This window comes from Sminthopsis crassicaudata, chromosome 2, assembly GCF_048593235.1.
Source record: "Sminthopsis crassicaudata isolate SCR6 chromosome 2, ASM4859323v1, whole genome shotgun sequence".
Classification (NCBI taxonomy): Eukaryota; Metazoa; Chordata; class Mammalia; order Dasyuromorphia; family Dasyuridae; genus Sminthopsis; species Sminthopsis crassicaudata.
This window is the reverse complement of record NC_133618.1, coordinates 591,817,378-591,840,651: the sequence shown is the minus strand read 5'-3', so window position 1 is coordinate 591,840,651 and position 23,274 is coordinate 591,817,378. Positions and strand designations below refer to the sequence as shown.

At 33.2% G+C, this 23,274-nt stretch overlaps 1 protein-coding gene across 5 annotated transcripts in view; it reads right to left on the bottom strand.

The window, feature by feature from the left end:
* ATRNL1 (attractin like 1) overlaps positions 1 to 23,274 on the bottom strand; it is a 1,155,405-nt gene that overhangs the window by 956,403 nt on the left and 175,728 nt on the right. For all 5 annotated transcript variants that reach the window (XR_012487055.1, XM_074295693.1, XM_074295689.1 and 2 more), the window contains one exon: positions 3,913 to 3,997. Coding sequence is in view for 4 of the 5 variants with exons in the window: in XM_074295693.1 (XP_074151794.1) it covers positions 3,913 to 3,997 (85 nt within the window). In the remaining variant the exon portion in view is untranslated. The remainder of the gene's footprint in view (positions 1 to 3,912; positions 3,998 to 23,274) is intronic.

Genomic DNA, 23,274 nt, shown 5'->3' with positions numbered 1-23,274 from the left:
TTTATTTTATCACAATCTTGAAAGGCCATTTTATCACATTCCTAGAAATATGAAAGGAATCTTACAAAGTGTAAGTAGAACAAGGAAACCTGTGTCATTAGATCATCAAATATGGGAAGGTCAGTAAGATATAAGAATCCTGGAAATGTAAGAAGGAGTCAGATTTCCAAGGACTTTACAATTCAAAAAGAATTTCACATGTTACTTGAAATAATACAAAAGCAGTGGAGTTTTTTTTTTTAAATGTGGGGGCAACATTGTTAAGGTTATGCTTTAGGAAGACCATTTTGATAGCTATCTGAAAGATGAACTGGAGTGGAGGGAAATTTGAGGGAAACATGTCAATTAGCAGGCTACTAAAATAGTCAAGACATGAAATAATAAGGGCCTGAACCAGGATGATGCCAGTTAGAGAAGGACTCATATAGAAGAATTGTTCCAAAAGCATAACTGACAGTACTGGGCAACAGAGTGCATGTGGGTGAGCACAGAGAGAGAATAAAAGAAAGTGAGAATTTAAAATGACATTTAGTTTGTAAGTTAGCTAACTGAAAGAATAGTGGTGCTTTTGTCATTAATAAAGAAATTGAGGAATAAGGGAGTGTTTAGAAAAAAGAGAGTGAGATGTTTTGAACATATTAAGTTTCAGAAGTCCAAAAAAAAGGATAATATAAGACTAGAGGTAGAAAAAAAATTTAAGACTAATTAAATTGATCTGATTATCATTTGCATAAAATGATAACTGAATCTATGGGAATTAATGAGATTATCAAGTATAGAAGGAGAAGGAAGAGGTGTAAGGGTTCTTTAAATGGGCGGCCACAGTGCAATAGGAGATTTAGTGGCCCAGAAGTTATCTCTGGGGATATAGGACTGCCCTGTGGGTGGGATCCTGGCCATATTGAGATAGCTTCATAATGGGTGATGGCTCTCTCGCTGGTTGGCTGTGTGTGTGACCTCACAGGTCCTATATAATCCCAATGCAGACAGCAAGTTGCTCTCTTTAACCTGGCTCCCTAGCCTGGGGTAGCCGAGTCGAAGCTGATGGATAGCCGAGAGAGGTAAGGAGTTTGGTAGTGAACACATGGGTCTTCAGACCAGGTGTTCACTAGGGAGCTAACAAGTCAGGGCATTATGTGAGCATGTATAATAAAGGCTTTTAAGTTTACAAGAGGCTGTTCTTGAGTGTGTTATTGATTATTAAACTACTATTCAAGAAATCGTGGCCAGAGACCTTTGAAGGCCTCAGAGGAGGCGAGCCGGGTAGAGTTGACACTGCAAAGGTCAGTGGTCAAAGGTACTCTATTGGGCCTAGGACAGACTAGTAATTGTAACTGCCAGGAGGGCATGTTACAGAGAGGGTTCAGGACAGAGATTTGGGAAAAACACATAATTACCATATGTAAACTGAATGACAATCTAGCAAAGACCATTGAGAAATGACCAAACAGGAAGGAGGACAACCAGAAGAGAGCAAGGTAAAGAGATCATCAAGAAGAAAAGAGTGATCTACAGTGTCAAAAGCTACAAAAGGCAACAAATATGAGGCATAAAAAGATTTGGAAATTGAAAAATTACTACTGAATTTGGAAAAAACAGTTTCATTTGAAGGATAGGATCTGCTTCCAAATTGCAAAGTTAGAAAAACAAAAAGAGAAAACTGGAAGCATCAATTGTGAATGTCTTTCTCAAGGATTTTAGGCATGAAAGGAGGAAAAAATAGTGATAGCTATCAGAGATGGATGGATCAAGGGAAGGGAAAGATGGGAAGACAAATGTGTTTGCAGGCAAAGAGAGAAAGAGAGATTGAAGATGACTGAGTAGGTAGAGATCTTAGTGGGCATGATGTAGAAAAAAGAAAGAAAATAGTCTGCAAAATGTGACATCTCCAAACCAGTGGGTTTAACTTCAATCTTGGTACAATTCTAGAACACACTATTAATGTAATGGTTATTACACAACTATAAAATGAGGCAATGATCCCAAAGGTCTAGCATAACTCCATCAAGAATAGATCATGGTAGAGTATTTTAATTTTTTGAGTCACTAAATTGATAGATTGAAGATGCTATAAAATAATTTATTTTTAGCCAAATTTTTTTACAAATTATCTCAAGCTACCTTTTTTGGAAAAGGTGGATAAATAGGGGCTAAAATAGTACAGGGAGATTTGAATCTGAATATTAGGGAAAAGGTGAAGATACTACGGTTTCAAATCAAAATAGGTGCTAGTGAAGATCCCCAATTGGTTATCTACTACTTAACTTTTTTTTCTGTGATTTGCATAAAAAAGAAAGCACATTATTAAATTTATAAATCGTTCAAAGGTAAAAGGATAGGAAGCATGTCAAACATTATTAATAAATATTCTCAAAGATTTCAATAGCCTGTGTAAATAAATTAAAATTTAACAGGAATAAACATAAAAGAAAATTATGTAACTGAATTCAAGATATTAATACAAGCATAAGAGGCAAGACTATAAGATACAATTAATTTGAAAAAATATCTGGGTGGGGGTGATGGTGGTCAAGGCAGGGCCAAAATACTATTTCTCTTCCTTCATGCCAGGACTCTTTCAGTGCAATGGACTCCCAGCTGTAGGTATCTGGAATTCTGTGATGTATAAGCACATCTAATAGATATTGACAGCACTGGGTTGAATTAAAAGACACTAATGAACTAACAGTTCTCTTTACCTACGTATATTTTCTAGCCTCATTCAGAGGCTTTCTCTATAAAATATGTCCTGGTTTTCTAAGATGAAATATGCTCCAATTTTCTTAGAATAGCTTGTCTTGGCATTTGTTTCTGTTCTCACATTTTTACTTGTCTAACACTTATCTCTTTACATGTTCTATTTCCTTCTCTCCTCATTAGACTGTAAACACATTTGGTTAATACTATGTATCTTTTATCTTTGTACACTATAGGCAATTATATATTTGTCAAACTAAATTCCCCAAAATAATATCATTATTTAATATAATTTTATGGACCTAAACAGGTAAAAATTTACTGATTGAATTAGATAACAAACATACTCAATTCAGAGTAATCACAATTTTAAACAAACAAAAAAATAGATGTTAGACCTTGAGAGCTCATTGTTGCTATTGTTTCAGTCATATCTGACTCTTCATGACATCAATTGCGGTTTTCTTGGCAAAGATAATAAAAGTGATTTAGCATTTCCTTTTTCAGCTCATTTTACAGATGAAGAAACTGTGGCAGAGTTAAGTGACTTGCCCAGGGTCATAAAGTTAATAAGTTTAACCATATTTAAATTCAGGTTTTCTTGACTCCTGGTGCAGCTCTCTACTCACCACACCATCTAGGTCCCCTTTGAACTCTTACAGATCATCTACTTTGTTTCACAAATGAAGAAACTCAACAACAACATGACCCATAGAATAAAGTGTCTTGATCATAATGGCCCAACTATTCAGCAGCAAGATGAGGATTAGATCACAAGTCTAATGATGCTATATACTCTATAAATCTAGATGTTAGGTAAGATTGTGTTATAAAATGCCTTATTTCTTTAAAATCCATTTCTGAAAGAAGAAATCAGTTTAAATCTTTTTTCTTCAAAAGAGGATATTCACCCAGATGGATCCTAACCATAATTCTAAATTAGATCAAATCCACATATGGCATCTTCCACATCTTTTTTTCAATTCCTACTTCTTAAGGCTTTTGCTGAACTCTCTCTAAATTGCTTTAAACCAAAAGAATTAAGAATGAGGATTATTTAGATGTATATAAGTAAACTAAAATAAAAAATGCTCCACTACACACTACTTCAGAACATTGATGGCACAGATGAATAAAATCACTGATATTTAATTTGAAAGTCATCACAGGTACAAATAATCTTTTATAATTTAAAAGTTGTAAATTTTCATTTACCCATTAACAACGACTGCTGAGTGACCAAATCTGTTGACATCTCTATGAAGATTGGGTTTCGGTAAAATTTTCCATTCATCACAAGCTACAATGAAAAAAGAACACGCATATTCCTGAATAAATACTACTTAATGACAAAATTAAATTAAATGTCATGCTAATTTTAAAAAATGAATCAATGAGTAATAAAGTGACTAATTTATCTCAGCTACCTAATAATAATTATTTTCCTATGAACTAATTATAATTAAAATGCTAAAAATGAATAAATGAATAAAAGTAAATCAACTTCACAAATGATATATTTGTAAGGGAATTTGATTTTCATAAAATAATCATTTTATATCTATAAACATATCAGAAAAACTAATAAAAATTAAAAGACAGGGAATTATTAGCTAAAAACATAAAAGTTAAAATTATCTGGGTAATGTTTATAGGAAATTTCTTTTACAAAAGCTGTACCAGGATGAAAGTAGTAAATCTTTTTCGTAACATATGAGCACAGTCACACACTCACATATACATATACACATATATTTTCATAGATAGATAGTAGCTCTTCATACCTTCTAGGAGGACAAACAGCTGATTTCCATTTGTTAAATACATAGATGATAAAAGAAATCAAATAATTCTGAAAAAATATTTATTATTCACTCTATGCTCAAAATAGAATTGTAAGAAATACTTGAAGATTCATTTAGGTTTAAACATTTTGGGAAAAATCAGTAATTATTTGTGATATCAATATATTGTTATTATGCATTTATTTAAATATTTAGAAATGTCTATGGGCAAACCCTAGCATTTAATAAAATCAATGCAGGCTACATTTTAAGACAAATTCACTTTCAAATTACATAACTACCATAAGGAATAATTAATCCAAACTTTGCTTAAGAAACATAAGACCAGTGAATTGCCTATCTCCTTACTTAACTCTGGACATAATAGTGGTAAAAAGAAAAAATAATTCCTAACTCACTATACCCCAAAGTCCAAGAATTTCACCAAAATTCAAAGGTAGCCTATTGAGTACTTGATCAAAAAATGCATAAAAACTTAAAAGAGTTATCCATTAGAAGTAGCTCTTTGATCCAGAACTGTTAGGATTACTAAGTGAGAACTCAGGTTTTCTGGACAATTACAAGGTGAGAACTCAGGTTGACTTGATAGAGGGGGCAAGCTCATTGGCTGGGGTGGTTCTTCCCAGAAGCCCTTGCATTATCCCACGCCCATTCTCTGGGAGAATAAAAGAGAGGACTCCCAGAGATAAAAGGAAGACTCTGAATTGCATCAGGCTTGACGGGGCTCTCTGCAGGAAGGGAAGTCACTTCTTTGGACAAGAGTTAACAGCAACTACCTGGAGACAACGGTTCGTTACAGGAAGAAGAATCTGTCTGAGAGATTTGAGTAGACACAGCAGATCTCTTCCCAGAGAGCGATCCGGCAGCTTCTAGAGACTATAGCTCGCAACAATTGGCGCCCAACGTGGGGTTCTTTAACAGTCTTCTTATTATCCATGCTCTTTCAGTGTCAGATGTTTCTTAGATCTTCTCCTTTATTTTGAGGCCTTTCTCTTTTTCTGTCTTTCTCTGATGGACAAGGCGAATATGACTTGTTGGCACCCATCTGATTCCTTCTCCTGCTGAAGAAATACAAGCAAACCCTCTCTCCCAGGCAGTTAACCTATCTAATTTCCTTCTATTTACCACTTTCTAAATCTCTTCTCATCATCTGACAATTATATTGGAGTTGTTTGCACTGGGCACAGCCCTGTTGGTTTAAAAGGCCTGTATTCTCCCCAAGTGTAATCCATTTTTGCAATCTGATTGCCTTTTGACTCACTTATCAGATAATCCCTTTCTGCCATGTGATTGCTTTTCTGCTGGTTGATCAAATCAGAGTCCTGACCTTCTAAAGGCTCTTTGGGTGTCACATCAGCTGCCATCATGCCCCAAGTCTTTTTTGCCTGGGGCCCTGGACCTGGGCTCCTCATCCCATTTCCCTGAAATATTCTACACTCTGATGCCCAATGGAGTCCTCTGTTGCATTTTGGACATAGGGTTTTAGGTCTTCTCTCACCCTGTCTTCTCACTGTGTCTCCATACCTACACTGAGCTCTTAGATGTCCAATTTTTCCACATTGAAAACATCTCCGAGTTTCTCTAGAAGGCCCTTGCCAGGAGGGACCCTGTCTTTCCACATTCATCATTGTCTGGGTGTAAAAAGCATTTGTTCCCACTGTAGCACAGCGTCTTATGATCTCCTCTAAAGGAGCATCTTTGTCTAATCCCCATATAATTCTTTTGCAAATCTCATTGGCATTTTCCTTAGCCAGATGTCTGGTCATTATTTCTGTAGCTGCATTTTCTCCAATAGTTCTTTTGACAGCAGTTTGCAAACGTCCCACAAAATCTGCAAAAGGTTCATTGGGACCTTGCTGTATTTTAGTGAAAGCCTCTCCACGATCTTTCTGTCCAGGAAGGACACCCCAAGCTTTTATTGCAGCCTTAGCAATTTGTTCATATATTGTCATGGTATAATTAATCTGTTCCGAATTCTCTCCATACCGACCTTCACCAGCTAAGTGCTCAAAAGTGAATTGTGTGTTAACTCCTATTTCCAAATTGCATCTGACTTGAATTTTACATAATTCATGAAATTCCGCAAGCCATAATAAATTTTCTCCAGGTTCCAGACATGTCCTTGCTATGGATTTCCAATCATTCGGGGTTAGGACTTCATAAGACAAACCATCTAGTAACATTTTGACATAAGCTGATGTAGCCCCATAAAGGGTACAACCTTTTTTCAAATCCTTAATTTTATTCAAATCTAAAGGTGCATATCTTCTCCTTTTTTGACCTACAGAGTCAATATTTTCAATCACAGGATATGCATGTATAAAATCACTTATATCCTGTCCTTCTCTCTTAGCTTTAACCAATGCTTTTTCTAATCTTGTCATAGGCTTAGGCTGCTTCACAGGAGATTCTGTTTGTGTTTCTGTCTCTTCCCCTCCTCCTTCTTCCTCCACCTCTGAAGGGTTAATTGAAGGAGGAGATGGGAGGTGCTCCTGTTGCTGTTGCTCAGAATTGTACTTAACTTCATTGTTATCTGATTCATCCTTTTCACCTAGTTTAGTTGACACCTCCCCATTTTGCTCCTTCATCTCTTCCTTTAGAATAACATTTTTTAAAGCCATTTGGATTAAATTGTAGGTATGAATTGTATCTTTGGAAACTGAGTTTGGTCTGGAACCAAAGGGTAAAATGTCACAAAGACAATTGTAGTGTTCACCTAATTGCTCTCCTACTAATTCCCATTCATCTGGATCCAATTCTTCTTCCAGAGAAAAAGAAGGACATATAACCTTCACAATTCTTAAAAGTTCACTAATCTCCTCTAAAATTATTATCAATCCTTGGCTTTTCATAACCTTGATGATGCTCTCTAAACATTTTCCTTGAACAGAAGGTGTTTGCCCCATTTCACTATAAGAGATTCCTGGTTTAGCCCTTAACAAGTTAAGTTCCTTATTTATCTATTAGCACGCTCACTTAATCTTTAACGAAGTTTCCTTGTTACTCACGGTTCTGGGTCAGAGAGACTGAGATCTAGATCGGAAGCTTTTCCACTGGAATCAGGACCGTATCTGTCCCTGTTCGGGCGCCAAATTGTGAAGGTCTGGTCTAGCTCCTCTTGTCAGGATAAGCAAAAGTCCTTGCCCCACGTGTGGACGCCAATTGTAACGAGCTGTCGTCTCCAGAAGCTGCCGGATCACTCTCTGGGAAGAGATCTGCTGTGTCTACTCAAATCTCTCAGACAGATTCTTCTTCCTGTAATGAACCGTTGTCTCCAGGCAGTTGCTGTTAACTCTTGTCCTTAGAAGTGACTTCCCTTCCTGCAGAGAGCCCCGTCAGGCCTGATGTAATGCAGAGAGTCTTCTCTTTATCTCTGGGAGTCCTCTCTTTTATTCTCCCAGAGAATGGGCGTGGGATAATGCAAGGGCTTCTGGGAAGAACCACTTCAGCCAATGGGCTTGCTCCTTCTATCAAGTCAACCTGAGTTCTCACCTTGTAATTGTCCAGAAAACCTGAATTCTCACCTTGTCACCATCCAGACAACCTCAGTTCTCACCTAGTAATCCCAACACAGAACTACTGTTCCTAGGTCTTTATTTCAAAGAAATAAAATAAAAAGGCAAAAATACAAAAAATATTTACAAAAGCATTTGTGGAAATTCTTTTTAAGGTAACAAAGTATTAGGAACTGAGATGATGTCCATCAGCTAAATAAATCATGCTATATGATTATGATGGAATACTATTATGCTTTAAAAAAAATAACAAAGAGGATGGTTTTAGTTTATAAAAAAATTTTTAAGGATTTAAATATTACGCACATTTCCTCTTAAAATTATTGTCCAAAGAGCTATTAAACTATTCATACCCTTTGATCCAGTAATACCATTATTAGGTCTGTATTCCAATAAGATTATAAAAAGAAGACAATCTATTTGTACAATCTTCTTTGTGATGGCTAAGAACAGAAAATTGAGGGGATGCCCATCAACTTGGGAATGGCTGAACAAGTTGTAATATATGACTACAATGACTTACAATTGCTAAGAAAAATGACATGCAGGATAATTTCAAAAAACCTAGAAAAGCTATATGAACTAATATAAAGTGAAATGAGCAGAATCAAGAGAACACTACACACAACAAGAGCAATATTGTAGAATGAACAGTTGTGAATGACTTAGCTATTCTCAGCAACATAGTGATCTAAGACAATTCCAAAGGACTAATGATGAAAAATGTTATCTGCCTCCAGAGAAAGAATTGTTGTTGTCCAAACACAAACCAAAGCATAACATTCTGTTTCTCTGTCTCTGTTTCTATCTGTGTGTGTGTATGTCTGTCTGTCAGTTTTTCTATCTTCTCTCTCTCATATCTCTCTCTCCAAGTCTTCTTATACAAAATGACTAAATGGAAATGTTATTGCAAATGTATTACCCATATGAGATTACTTTCTGTCTCAGATGGGGAAGAAGAAAGAAGGCTTGATAGAATTTGGAACTAAAACTTAAAAATCAGACAATAAAAGCTAAAAATTGTTTTTACATGCAATTGGGAGAAAATAATTTTTTAAATTTGATAATTATTTTCATACATAATTTAATGTGTGAGACAAGAGTTAACATAGAAACTATCCCACAAAAAGTGTTACCAAAAGCTAATTTTAAGGTAAGCAATACTCATAGGCCGGAGACACAATAATTCTATACTCAGTGATGTTATTTGTCAAAGTGGCAACATCTTTTCAATAGAGTAAAGAATGGAGGGAGAGTAAAGGAGTAAAGATGGAAAGCATTACAAATTTCCTTTCCTCTTATCTCTTCTGTAACTACAAAAGGTTGTTGTACAAGATAACTTTTCTTTCTTTGGAGGTAAGCTTTAAATTACCGATCAAGGCTCTCTGTAAAATAAAATTTTAAAAAATCTTAGAAGTAGGGATTATCAAATGATGGAAATGTTAAGGGCTAAATTAAATATACTTTGTTTCTCTTATAGTCTGCTTCCTTTCTCATACTTCATAAAATGTGACTTGTTAATTGGGCTAATTTTGGTCCTATAATTATGCTCCTTGATGAGAAGAAAATGTATTTCCTTAATTATTGGGTATTACTTGTTCAAGAGTAATCAAATTATAACAAATTCTACTAGCTTACTAACATTTTGAGAACTGAGAAAGAAAATAATAATTCATAGAAATGGAAAAGCTAAATAGAAATATATACACATAGAAAATATTATCCTATTGAAAGCTTAGATGAAAGAAGTTTGAGATACATATCAGACAAATATTATATAATAACCAATAATAAAAACCAAAAAGATTAAAATGCTCTGTCGAGTTTAATCTAGAATTTTGATATTCAAGAACATACAGTAGTAGTAGTAAAATGATAAAGGTTGGGAAAATGCATGCATATTAGCTATGTGACAGCACATAAGAAAAGAACCCTTTAAATTTTGAAAATTTGCTTCATATAACAAGTCAAAATTAAATATCACACTTAAGGATATTTAAATGATTTTAAATGAATTAAAATGTTTTTTTCAGTCATTTCAGTCATGAACAACTCTTCATGACCTCATTTGAAGTTTTCTTTGCAAAAATATTGCCATTTTCTTCTGCAACCCATTTTACAGATGAAGAAAATGAGATAAACAGGGCTATATGACTTTATACAATGTCACTCAGTAAATATCTCAAGTCAGAGCTGAACTGCAGTCTTCCTGTATCCAGGACCAATGTTCTATGCACTGCTCCACCTAACTGCTCCAATTAAAATATAAATGATACGTAAAAAGAAAGAAAACAACTTGATTAGGAAATAGATAATAAAAAGAAATTATTATAAAAAGATTTATTAATCAATTATCTATATGCTTTGTTAAAACAAAGACAATTTGCTGGATATTTCTCCTGAATATCTAGGTGTTTGGTTTTGAGCAGATAATAGCTGTACATGAATTTTTCATTTTCCATTTAAATTGTAATCACATAGATCTCATTAAAAAATGTTACAAACATTAAGCCTTTTATAAAAATCAGTATTCATACATCAGGAACAAAAGATTTTTAAGGCAATGTTTTTCTTCCACTTTTATAAAATTCCAAATAATTATTGATTCATATTCCTAATAAAAAAAGACTGTTATATAGCAAAGCCATATCTCATTTGAAATCTTAAGCAGGTTTCATATTCTTCTCATGGTATCCTTTTAGCATTCACTCTTAGAAAACTAGATATATCACCTTTGGAGATTACCATACCTGAATTATCTATTAACCAGTGTAATAGTCTGCCAAGTACTGAAACTAAGATAAAACAAAACATTTTGAATTTGACTTCAAAAATACATGAGAACATTGTAACTTTTTTTAAAACTGCAAAATACTAAAAACTGCTTTCATAGTTCAAACTACTGTCAGCTAACTTCCTAATTTTCTCATTCAATGCCTTTAAATTTTATAATATACATAATATAATATAATATAATGTAAAAGTACATTATTGAAGCAGCTACATAATACAATGGGTAAATCACCAATCCTGGAGTCAAAAGACCTGAGTTTAAATCTGGCCTCAGGCACCTGACATTTGATTAGTTTTGTGACCTTGGGCAAATTATTTAACCCCAATTGCCTTGCCAAAAAAAAAAAAAAAAAAAAAAGGAAAGAAAAAGATAAAGAAGGAAGAAAGGGGAAAAAAAGTACAGTATTAATTTATCTGCACATCTTAATGTATCCTTCTTTATAATATTATTTCTTCCTCTAAACAATATGTTCTATTAATTACCAAGGTCACCTTTTTTTTCTCTTTAACTAATTTAACCTATTTTCTACTGCCTATCATTAAAGAATTGCATTTTGAGCACAGAGATCTGAGTTCTAATCCCAGTTCTGTTGCTAATTTAGCTGTGCATCCTTTTATGAAGTAATGTGTTCTTATACAATAGCTTTTCTGAGCACCCACTTATCACTAATCTGATAGCCCCCTTAAAATTACTTTACATTTGCTGTTTATATAATTTATAGTTTATCTATATACCAGTTGATCTGCTCATTTCAAAACAATGTGATCAGAGATTGTTTTAGCTTATTTTTGTTCCTGCCATTGATAGACATTTAACAAATACTATTGTTGAATATTGTTGAATAAAACTGAATTTCATTCTCAGGATCCATTTCCTCATCTGAGAAAGAAACATGCAAATGTTATTTAAGTATCCTTCCAGATCAGAAATTCTTTTTGTATTTTAAGACTATCAGATGATAAGTGAATAATAGAACTATGGTGTCTATAAGGATTTTTCAAGATGCCTTACAAAATTTTTAAATTGTCAGGCCAAAAATAATAAAGAAAAAAATATGTACTGTTATAAATAAAACTCATTTGAGTGTCCAGAAACCTTGTTATTGCTAGGATTCTGTATATTTAGCAAATTCAACTCCATTAAAATTTGGCATCTGAATAATTAACGTTTTCCAGTTATTCCATATAAGAACAATTTCACTGTTAGTTAATAAAATAAAATTATTCCTCTCAACAAATTTTGTCAGACTTTTTTGAAATAGCATGAAATAAATTTTAACTCTAAGTAGAGCACCTACAAACCCCATAACAAATCCCCAAATAGTATTAACTAGAAAATAGAAATGTCTCCATAAGAGTGTGTTTAAAAAGTAACTGAAGTCATAACTGCATTAGACTATTATAAATGTTTTTCTAATACTGCAGGGATAAATAGCTAATTGCTGTCATAGGCTGTAGCAGAATTTCATTTATGACTTAAGCATTCAAGAATACATAAAATTTAGTCCATTGCAGCTGCTGCTTTGCATTCTCTTTGGGATATCACACTGATAATATATCTATAATAGCAGTTTTTTGTTCAATTATAGATGCTATATTTTATTAGTCTTTTTTTGGATTTGTAAATGTATGTTATCTATCTATATATACAAAAACTTGGGAGCTTATCCAAGTAGTTAATGATTTATTGACAATAAAATGTGTTTAACGAGAAACAACATCTATGCCATGTAAAACATAAGAAATTCCCAGTCAAATCATAATAGGAACTAAAGTCAGCCTAAAGGAGATAAGGAAAATATATTAGATAATGATTATCTTATTTAAATGTTGCATAAAATAGTGAAATTAATTTTATTTTTAATATTAGTTATCTTCATTAAAGTCTAATTTCAATGCTTAAACATGATGTTGAGGTGATCCAATTTCTTAAAGTCCAATAACAGTAAACCACAAGCTTTACAAGTCCTATCAATCTAGAAAACTGCAGGTCTCTGATGTCTTACACATCAAAAGCAGCTTAGTCAACTTGAGAGTGGCTCATCACCAGATAACTAGTTACAAGATAATAAAATTTTATTTTCACCCATAACATATTACCAAGATCAGTTTCTACATCCTAGAGGATCTGTAATATACAAAGGCAATGAGAGTAAACATATTAAATAAACCATAGCTCTTTAAAGAATTAAAATCATAATAATATAAGCAAAATTTTGCTGAAAATATATCAAGAATTTATTAAATCTAATTAAACTGAAATTTGGATCTTTTAAAAGCATTAATTTGTGTGTAATTGTCACAAAAGTTTGTAGGATCAGACCTTTCTTCAAATGTTTCTTTTATCTGTCGAGATTAGCACCACTGTTGAGCAATTCAGCTTCCTAAACTCAAGGTCATTATAATAGATTTTTCCCTTTCCTTCATCTCTGCTCCACATTTAATCAATTTCCAAGTATTACAGGAGCTACTATTATAGCATCTTATATTTCCATTCCTTTTTTTTTCCAGTGATATGGACCATATCCTACTTCAGCCCTTAATCACCACTTTCCTGTATTACTATAACAGTTTTCTAACTGGATTTTCTCTTTTCTGTCTCTTTCTCTTCCAATATATACAGCTACTACACAGTTACTAAAATAATCTTCCTAAGTCATAGTCAATTAGAATTTTTATTATTAATTTATTTTTATTTATTTTTATTAATTTATAATTAATCACAAACTAATTAATATTTGTGGTAAAAGGAAATTAAATCTAGGGTTACAAACCTATGGGGCAAACCATGGTGACTAGAAGGATGACTGGTCTCATACTTAGAGGTAAGTTTGGAAGTTTGGTTTTATATAAAAAGTGAGTGTGGTTTTGGAAATGTTGGGTTTAAGATGTCTAAAGGATATCATTTTAAATATACAACACATAGCTCATGTAGTTTAGAGCTCTGGAGAGAAACTAGGACTAAGTAAAGATTTGGAATCATCTGCATAATCAAACCCATTATAGCCAATTCCCCCAGATATCTGGGGGAAAACCCAAATTAGGTGATGTGATATAAATGAAGAATGAGCAATGAAAACAGAGAAAGATAAGTCACAGTTAGGAAAAAAACTTAAAAAGTGTCAGGGTTGTGAAAGCCCAAGGAGAAAAGAATATCTAGAGAGAGAGGAAACGCGAAGCAGTTGAGAAGAATGAAGATTGGGGAAAGACTATCTGATTTGGTAATAATGATATAATCAGTAATTTTGGAGGGAGTTTCAGTTGAGTCATGGGGATAAAAGCCAACATAGAAAGAGATTAAAAAGTAAATCACATGAGAGAAAGTGGAGGAAATAAGAATAAAATTGGCTTTTTCTTGGACTTTAGTTGTGAATGAGAGGCAACATACAGTAGGGATAAACATGATGTAACAAGAGATTTTTGGAAATGAAGGTAGTTTTGGTTATGTTCATAAGCAGCAGGGAAGGAATTCCAAAGTCCAAAGACAAGAATAAAATAAATATTAGGGAAACAAGATGATGGGACGAACGATTGGCTGGAATTGATGGAAGGATATGCAAACAAGGATACATGAATAGGGGCTGGCCTGGGTAAGAGAAATGTAAAGAGTATAATAGAGGCAAATCTAATGAACAATGATAATATTTTCTTTGGAACACATTTCATGTATCTATTTCTATCCTTCAGAATTAATCCTTTCCCCGAACCAGATTTCTGAAATACGCTTATTGAAATATCCCATTTTCAGTGTCATACTAACTTTTCTTAAGGAAAAAAAAAATTGATTTTCAATAAAAGATGTTATTTAGGATTTTCTCAATACCAAAGTATTTCCATACTAAAACAGCTAAACATACAAATTTCCATCCATGTTTACTAATGAAATCATGTTTTTCTAACTTGATTTTCTCTAGCTCTTTATTTAAAATTTTAAAATGTACAAATCCTTAGTGAAAACTTAATAGCTTATAGTAAAATAGAGATAAGAGTCTTAGTAACTACAAAAATACCATAGAAATGTTTCATTTTGGTTTTTGAAACCTTTGGCTCCATACTATGCAAGCAATGTTTTTTTTTTCTTTTTCTAAACAACTTCTTCCATTTACTCTTCAGCAAACAACTAAGGCCATTGTCTCATACAATAATAGCATAAATGGAAATGCTTATTTGGTAAGAACAATATTTCCTAAGCCTCTGCCTGTGTAAACCAAATTAATTTTTCCTAAAATTCTGCCAATTAGTTAGGAGAGTTTTACCTAAAAGGAAGGAAAATTATCCCCAAGATTTAATTGATCTAGGAAGAAAAATGATCAAGTCATTTAGGTTTCCCAGTTGTCAATGGTATAAAAAAGCCATCTTCTAAGGAGTAGCCATGCCCTTCATACTTGATAGATGCTCTACTACTGCCTTTTTTTAAAATCAAACATATTTTTGTATTGACACAAGATGAGTTGTGTCTACTTGAAACAACACCATAGCCTTGTTTGATATTTTTTTAATGCTACACCTAAGTAAACTTCCTTTTGTTTGTCTAATGGTCTCTAAAGGTCTCATTTCATTTTAATCCCAAATCTAAATCACAGAATCAATTTGAAGCAAACACGGTCTTCGAGAGCTTGGGAGGGAAAAGTCTATTAATTATATAAACAAGAATAGAAAGTCATAGTTAAACTAGGAAAATATTTATTTCAATACTTAGACTGGAAAAGATTTGGAGCTTAGCATTTTTGTCCAGAATGAACCTATAATTGTGATCAAACCTCTACTTATTAAAATAATGAGAAATGTATGACCAACTTTTTCAATAATCAATATTTCATAGACACTGCTAGAGACAAAAGTGATCATGATGATGATAATGTCAAGACTGTGGTCCAATTGAAACTATTTTTAGCTTCTACACAATCTAAAAACAAGTATTAGGCTAGATTAGGCCCTTGGGCTATAGTGTGCTGATCACTTTTATACTCTCACAAGACTGCATGATGCAGTTGCATTATTCACAGATTATATAAGAGAAGTATGATAATTTCCTTTCCCCATTTTTGTTGAAATTTTTCTCCATTACTCCAACCTCAAAATACTTCAGGGATATATAAAGAAAACAATCACAATGATTTGTGTGTAGTTATAAATTCCAAAGGAATGCCAAGTAGTAAAACATAATATCTAAAATGAGAAGTTACAAAATAGCACAAGATCATATCAGAAAAATCACTGGAAAAGTTATAATTTTATTTATGTGAACCATACAATTGTAACTTGTTTTTATCATTAATTCCCAAAATACAATGTATTAACACAAAGCTTTAGTAAGTTACATAAAATATGTAAGAGGGTATCATAAAGAATTATTCATTTTATGAGGGCCATTAATAAGATTTTTGAATTCTACCAAGATTGCATGAAAATTATGTATGCATATACGTGTACATCCATACACACATTCATATATAAATTTTTCATTGGTAAAATAGAAAAAATTATAAAACATGTATTGGTAAGAGTTTGTACTAATATATTTATAGGATCAAACAGTTTTTAAAAGAACTTTCATTGAGTCCAACTTACTCATTTTTATTTCAGGAAAATAAAGTTCATAGAAATAAAATACTTGACCAAGGTAATATGCTGATTTATAGGAAAAATTATTTCTAGGTTATATATTTTAAGATATTAATGATTAAGAAAAAACAACACACACACACACACACACACACACACACACCCTTATTCAGTGAATCCTATTGCCTCTATCACTTGCAGGGTCAATTATGAAATCCTTTGTTTGGTGATCAAAGCCTTTATTTACCTGTCTCCTTACCTTTCCATTCTTCTTACATGACAATCATCTCTACAACAAATACTATCCATATACTATACACTCAAGTGACAATGTTCTCACTTAACTCTTTGCCCTTCCTCCAACAAGAAACCTCCTAACTCTAGCCATTTTCACTGGATATCATTCATGAATGAAATATTTTCCTCTTTCATCTCTACTTCCTGGCTTCTCTGGATTTTTTTCAGGTCATAACTAAAATGCCATCTTCTATAGGAAATCTTTCCATATCCTTATTTTTACTGCCTTCCCTTTAAAATTATCTCCAATTTATCCTGCATATATCTTATTGGAGCCATAGTATTTACTTCTATTAGAGTGTGAGCTCTTTGATAGCAGGGATTGTCTTTTGACTTGCTGTTTAATTCCCTGAACTTAGCATAGTGCCTAGGACATAACTCAATAAGTGATAATTTTTAAACAATGTAATTAAAGCCTACTTTTCCTTCCGTGTTACACGTTATTTCCTTCATAAGTTCTAAATGGTTTCTGCTATTTCTATATATGACATTTTATGAGGGCAAGAATCATTTCACTTTTTTCTTTGTATCTTCAGAACTTAGAACTTGTGTGGCACATGGCTGATACTTAATAAATGTGAAATGATTGAAAAAGTACTTCCTCACAACCCATAAATAATATCCTTAACGAAAAAAAAATATATTTTACTATAACATTTAGAGAATAATTCTGTACAATAATACTGTACAAAGTGTTCAAAAAATAGGTAAACAAAAGTTCTTTCCAAATATGTTCTATATAACCAATATGGTTTTGATACCTATAGCAGGGAGACCAACAGCAGAGGAAAAAACCTATATATCAATTTCCCTAATGAATATTGAAAATTTAGGTGGGGGGAAAGATTCTAGCAAGGATAGTACAACAATATACCACAATATCCCAGCAATGCAGAAATTGTTCAAGATGAGCAAAACAATAAGCATAATAGACCGTATCATTGAGAAAAAAAAAAATCAGTGAAACAAGGTTGCCCATTATCACCATTACTATTCAATATTGTACTAGAAATGCTAACCTCGGCAATAAGAGCCGAGAAAGAGATTCAAGGAATTAGAGTAGGAAATGAGGAAATCAAACTATCACTCTTTGCAGATGACATGATGGTATACCTAGAGAACCCCAAAGACTCTGCTAAAAAGCTATTAGAAATAATTCAGAATTTTAGCAAAGTTGCAGGATACAAAAATCCACATAAATCCTCAGCATTTTTATACATCACCAACAAAATGCAACAGCAAGAGATACAAAGAGAAATTCCATTCAAAATAACGGTCAATAGTATAAAATATTTGGGAATATATCTACCAAAGGAAAGTCAGGAATTATATGAGCAAAATTACAAAACACTTGCCACAAAAATAAAGTCAGATTTAAATAATTGGAAAGACATTCAGTGCTCTTGGATAGGCCGAGCAAATATAATAAAGATGACAATACTCCCCAAACTAATCTATTTATTTAGTGCTATACCAATCAGACTCCCAAGAGACTATTTCAATGACCTAGAAAAAAATAACAACAGAATTCATATGGAACAACAAAAGGTCGAGAATTTCAAGGGAAGTAATGAAAAAAAAAAGTCAGAAGAAGGTGGTCTAGCTGTACCTGATCTAAAACTCTATTATAAAACAGCAGTCACCAAAACCATTTGGTATTGGCTAAGAAATAGACTAGTTGATCAATGGAATAAGTTAGGTTCACAGGGCAAGATAGGGAATAAAAATAGCAATCTAGTGTTTGACAAATCCAAACATCCCAACTTCTGGGATAAGAATACATTATTTGACAAAAACTGCTGGGAAAACTGGAAATTAGTATGGCAGAAACTAGGCATGGACCCATATTTAACACCACATACCCAGATAAGATCAAAATGGGTCCATGACTTAGGCATAAAGAATGAGATCATAAATAAGTTAGAGGAACATAGGATAATTTACCTCTCAGACTTGTGGAGGAGGAAGGAATTTGTGACCAAAGGAAAACTAGAGATCATTATTGATCACAAAATAGAAAATGTTGATTACATCAAATTAAAAAGCTTTTGTACAAACAAAACTAATGCTAACAAGATTAGAAGGGAAGTAACAAACTGGGAAAACATTTTTACAGTCAAAGGTTCTGATAAAGGCCTCATTTCCAAAATATATATAGAACTGACTCTAATTTATAAGAAATCAAGCCATTCTCCAATTTATAAATGGTCAAAGGATATGAACAGTTTTCAGATGATGAAATTGAAACTATTTCCACTCATATGAAAGAGTGTTCCAAATCATTATTGACCAAAGAAATGCAAATACAACTCTGAGATATCACTACACACCTGTCAGATTGGCTAAGATGACAGGAAAAAATAATGATGAATGTTGGAGGGGCTGTGGGAAAACTGGGACACTGATGCATTATTGGTGGAGTTGTGAAAGAATCCAACCATTCTGGAGAGAAATCTGGAATTATGCCCAAAAAGTTATCAAACTGTGCATACCCTTTGACCCAGCAGTGCTACTACTGGGCTTATATCCCAAGGAAATACTAAAGAAGGGAAAGGGACCTGTATGTGCCAAAATGTTTGTGGCAGCCCTTTTCATAGTGGCTAGAAGCTGGAAGATGAATGGATGTCCATCAGTTGGAGAATGGTTGGGTAAATTATGGTATATGAAGGTCATGGAATATTATTGCTCTGTAAGAAATGACCAGCAGGATGAACACAGAGAGGCTTGGCGAAACTTACATGAACTGATGCTGAGTGAAATGAGCAGAACCAGAAGATCACTGTACACTTCAACAACAATACTGTATGAGGATGTATTCTGATGGAAGTGGAAATCTTCAACATAAAGAAGATCTAATTTAGTTCCAACTGATCAATGATGGACAGAATCAGCTATACCCAGAGAAGAAACATTGGGAAATGAGTATGAACTGTTTGCATTTTTGTTTTTCGTCCCAGGTTATCTTTACCTTCTGAATCCAATTCTTCCTGTGCAACAAGAAATTCAGTTCTGCACACATAATTGTATCTAGGATACACTATAATATATTTAACATGTATGGGACTGCCTGCCATCTAGGGGAGGGGGTGGAGGGAAGTAGGGGAAAATTCGGAACAAAAGTGAGTGCAAGGGATAATGTTGTAAAAAATTACCCATGCATATGTACTGTCAAAAAAGTTATAATTATAAAATTAATTTTAAAAAAGAAATATGATATCCAGACTCTTTTTTAAATTATAGATTCAGATAAAAATTTTAAATTCTCTCTCCTTGATCTATTTTCCATATCAGTTGTTTTTGCAACAAGATATTTCCCCTTTTCCCCTATTTTTCTATTCTTTTGGATGTGTTTTATTATATCTTGATTTCTCAACAAAGTCATTGGCTTTCATTTGCTCAATTTTAATTTTAAAGAATTATTTTCCTCATTGAGCTTTTATACTTCCTTTCCCATTCAGCCAATTATAAGTTTTTAAGGCATTCTCTTCATTCATTTCCTTTTTTGCATCACTGTCTTTTCTCTTTCCAACTTTTCCTTTACCTTTCTTACTTGATTTTCAAAATCCCCTTTGAGTTCTTCTATAGCCTGAGACCAATCCTTATTTTTCTTGGAAGCTTTGGATGTAGGCGCTCTTCTAAGTCTTTATTTTGATCTTCCTTGTCACCATAGTAACTTTCAATGCTTAGAATCTTTTTCTGTTGTTTACTCATATCCCCAGCTTATTACTTAGCTTTTAACTCTTCATTAAAGCAGGTCTCTGTTTCCATAGAGGAAGTTTCACTCTTCCCAAGTTTCAAGGGGTTTGTACAACTATTTTCAGAGATTCTTTTAGGAACCTGTACTAACAGCCAGCACTGTTACCCAAATCTGAGTATGGGCAAAGTAGCAGTTCAGTTCAGCAAAGAGGCCCCTGCAATCTCCCAGCTGTTGGGCCTGATACCTGTGAACCAAGATATCCACAATCCATTGCTGTCTGCTGTCACTGCTCCTACTGCAGCACTGTTGCCTCAGCTATAGATTCAGTACCAGTCCCATCCTGGTCTGGGGCTCTTCTCACTCCTAGCATGCCAAACCTTTCTTGTTGAATTGTCCTTGGCTTCTGTGGTCTTAGAGGTCTAGAGATAGTTGCCATTTCCTGGTTTCCTGTGATCTGACAAAGATTGTGCTCCAGATCCACTCAGATGCAATTGAATCTTCCTGTTAACCTTCCAAGCCACCTTTGGCTGGAAAATTGTTCCACTTTTTTTGTGAATTCTGATGCTCTAAAATTTATTTAGAGTATCATTTAAATGTATTTGGTGTTATCTGTGGAAAATTTCGGTGAGCCCTTACTTTCATTCTGCCATTGTGGCTCCACCTCCCAAATGTAATATTTTAAGACAGTGATTTTCATTCGCCATTAGAATTCCTAGCATCTTAGCATAATACCTGATTCATAGCAAGTTTTTAATAAAGACATTATAATGCAAAGTGAGAGAAACAGAATGAGATCATTGTACATAACAATAACAATATTATAATGATGATCAATAGTGAAAGACTTAGCTAATCTTATCAATTCAATGATCCAAATTAATTCCAAAGGACTCTTGATGAAAAATGTTATCTATCCCGAATTAAAAAACTGATGAACTTTAAATACCAATTGAATTATTGTTTTCTCACTCTTTCTCTTCCTTTTAGTTATAAATTTGTTTTTTATGTTTTCATATGTATTAACTAATATCAAGTTGCTTATTTTCTCAGTCAGTAAAAGAGGGGGTAAGAGAAAGCAAGAGAATTTGGAACTCAGATTTTTAAAAAAGAATATGTAATAAATAAATGTACAAATAAATAAATTTTAAAGATGCTATTGCAGAGATCAGCAGATTACATTTTCATACTTCAGTACTACTGTACCGATACAAGTATTCTCCACAATAGGACAAAGATCCTTCTTATTCTAACTGACTTCTATTAATATGCCACATAAATGCTCCAAATAGAATCCACTCAATGTAATAATATATGCTATAGGCTTTGCTCTAGAATTCTTGACAATGACCGAATACCATTACTATTTTGAGGATGGCTCATCTGTTATATCCCTTGCTTATATTATGTGTTTAAACAAAATTCTCTGGTTTTACCTCTCTCTGATGAAATTTTTTATGTTACTTCCCATGCAACTCCTCATAGATGCTAACACCTACTCATGACCATCTCTATTGCCCTGTGGATGATCTTCATCTTCAAGTCTTTGGAGACTCTGATATCCTGTTATTCATATCCATGATGGATTGTTAGAAGAAAATTGCTGTTACAATATGAAGTTTTGTTTCAGAAGGAAGCCTTAGGTAATTCAAAATAGTACAAAAGATCTGACAATAGCGCTTATCTGCTCACCTCCTACTGTTAAATTCTAGGCCCAACACATTGCCCTATCATAATGTTTAGCCAAGTTAAAGGCATTAATGGACAAGCATTATCAGTTTTCATTCATATTTAAGTCTTTCAGTCAATTGTGTGCTTCTAAAGATTTGGTTTACTATAGGATATTATTTACAAACAAAAAAACAAAAAAACAAAAACAAAAACCTGCTTGTTCTTATTTTAAGTCTCCATCAATGATGTCTTTTTTATATAGATTATTCCCTATACTTTTAAATTTCTCCTTCATGTTCTAGGAAGCTCATCATTTTGAAAACCATCATTGCGCAAGATCCAGTCAGCCTTGGTACTTACATCTCTTCCTTACTCTCTGCCCTTTTTCTTTGAAGGTAGAACCATGAACTCCAAAACTCCATTTAAGGGGGGGGGGGTGTCAGACCACACACCATTTCTCATCTGACTGCACTATTTTGGGACTCCTCGACTTCACCATGCCACTCATTTACATTCTGCTGGATCATGATCTATGTTCCACTTTCTTTATATATGTTGCTAAGGTTCTATCCTAAGCCCTTTTCCTTTTTTCTATATATTGCTTATCTCTGTGATCTTATTTACAACTGCAGACTCAATTATCACCTCTAAAGATGACTTATTATCTGAATATCTAGTTGAAGTCTCTATCCAAGTTTCCTAATCTACATCACTAACTGCCTATTTGCCATCTCCAACTGGATCAAAATCAGTATGTGCAAACTGAAATTATACTATTCCCCAATTTACCCTTCTTAAACTTCCCTTTTTTTCTTTTGAGGACACCAGCTTTCTTCTACTAATTCAGTTTTTAGCCTGTGTTTTGTAAACTTTAATGTATAATATAAATGTTCATCATTATCATTTTTGAGACGTTAACTTGTGTTCTCATATATCTAGTAACTCTTAATTCTTTGTGAAGAAAATACTCATAGTATAGAGGTGAGGTTTCTGTATTATCTCTAAATCTTTGATTCTTCTCATTTCTTACTTCTTACCAATGGTTTCAACATATTTTTGATATCTGTTCTATACTCAAATTCTCCAAGCATTAAAATATATGTGAATTTGTCTGAGGGGCAGGAGTACTTCAAAGTACTCATTTTCTATAATGGATATTGGTACATAAATTATAATAGTCTTTTTTTTGTAAAGATTTATAAATATAAAAATTTGATAATATGAAACAATATTTTAT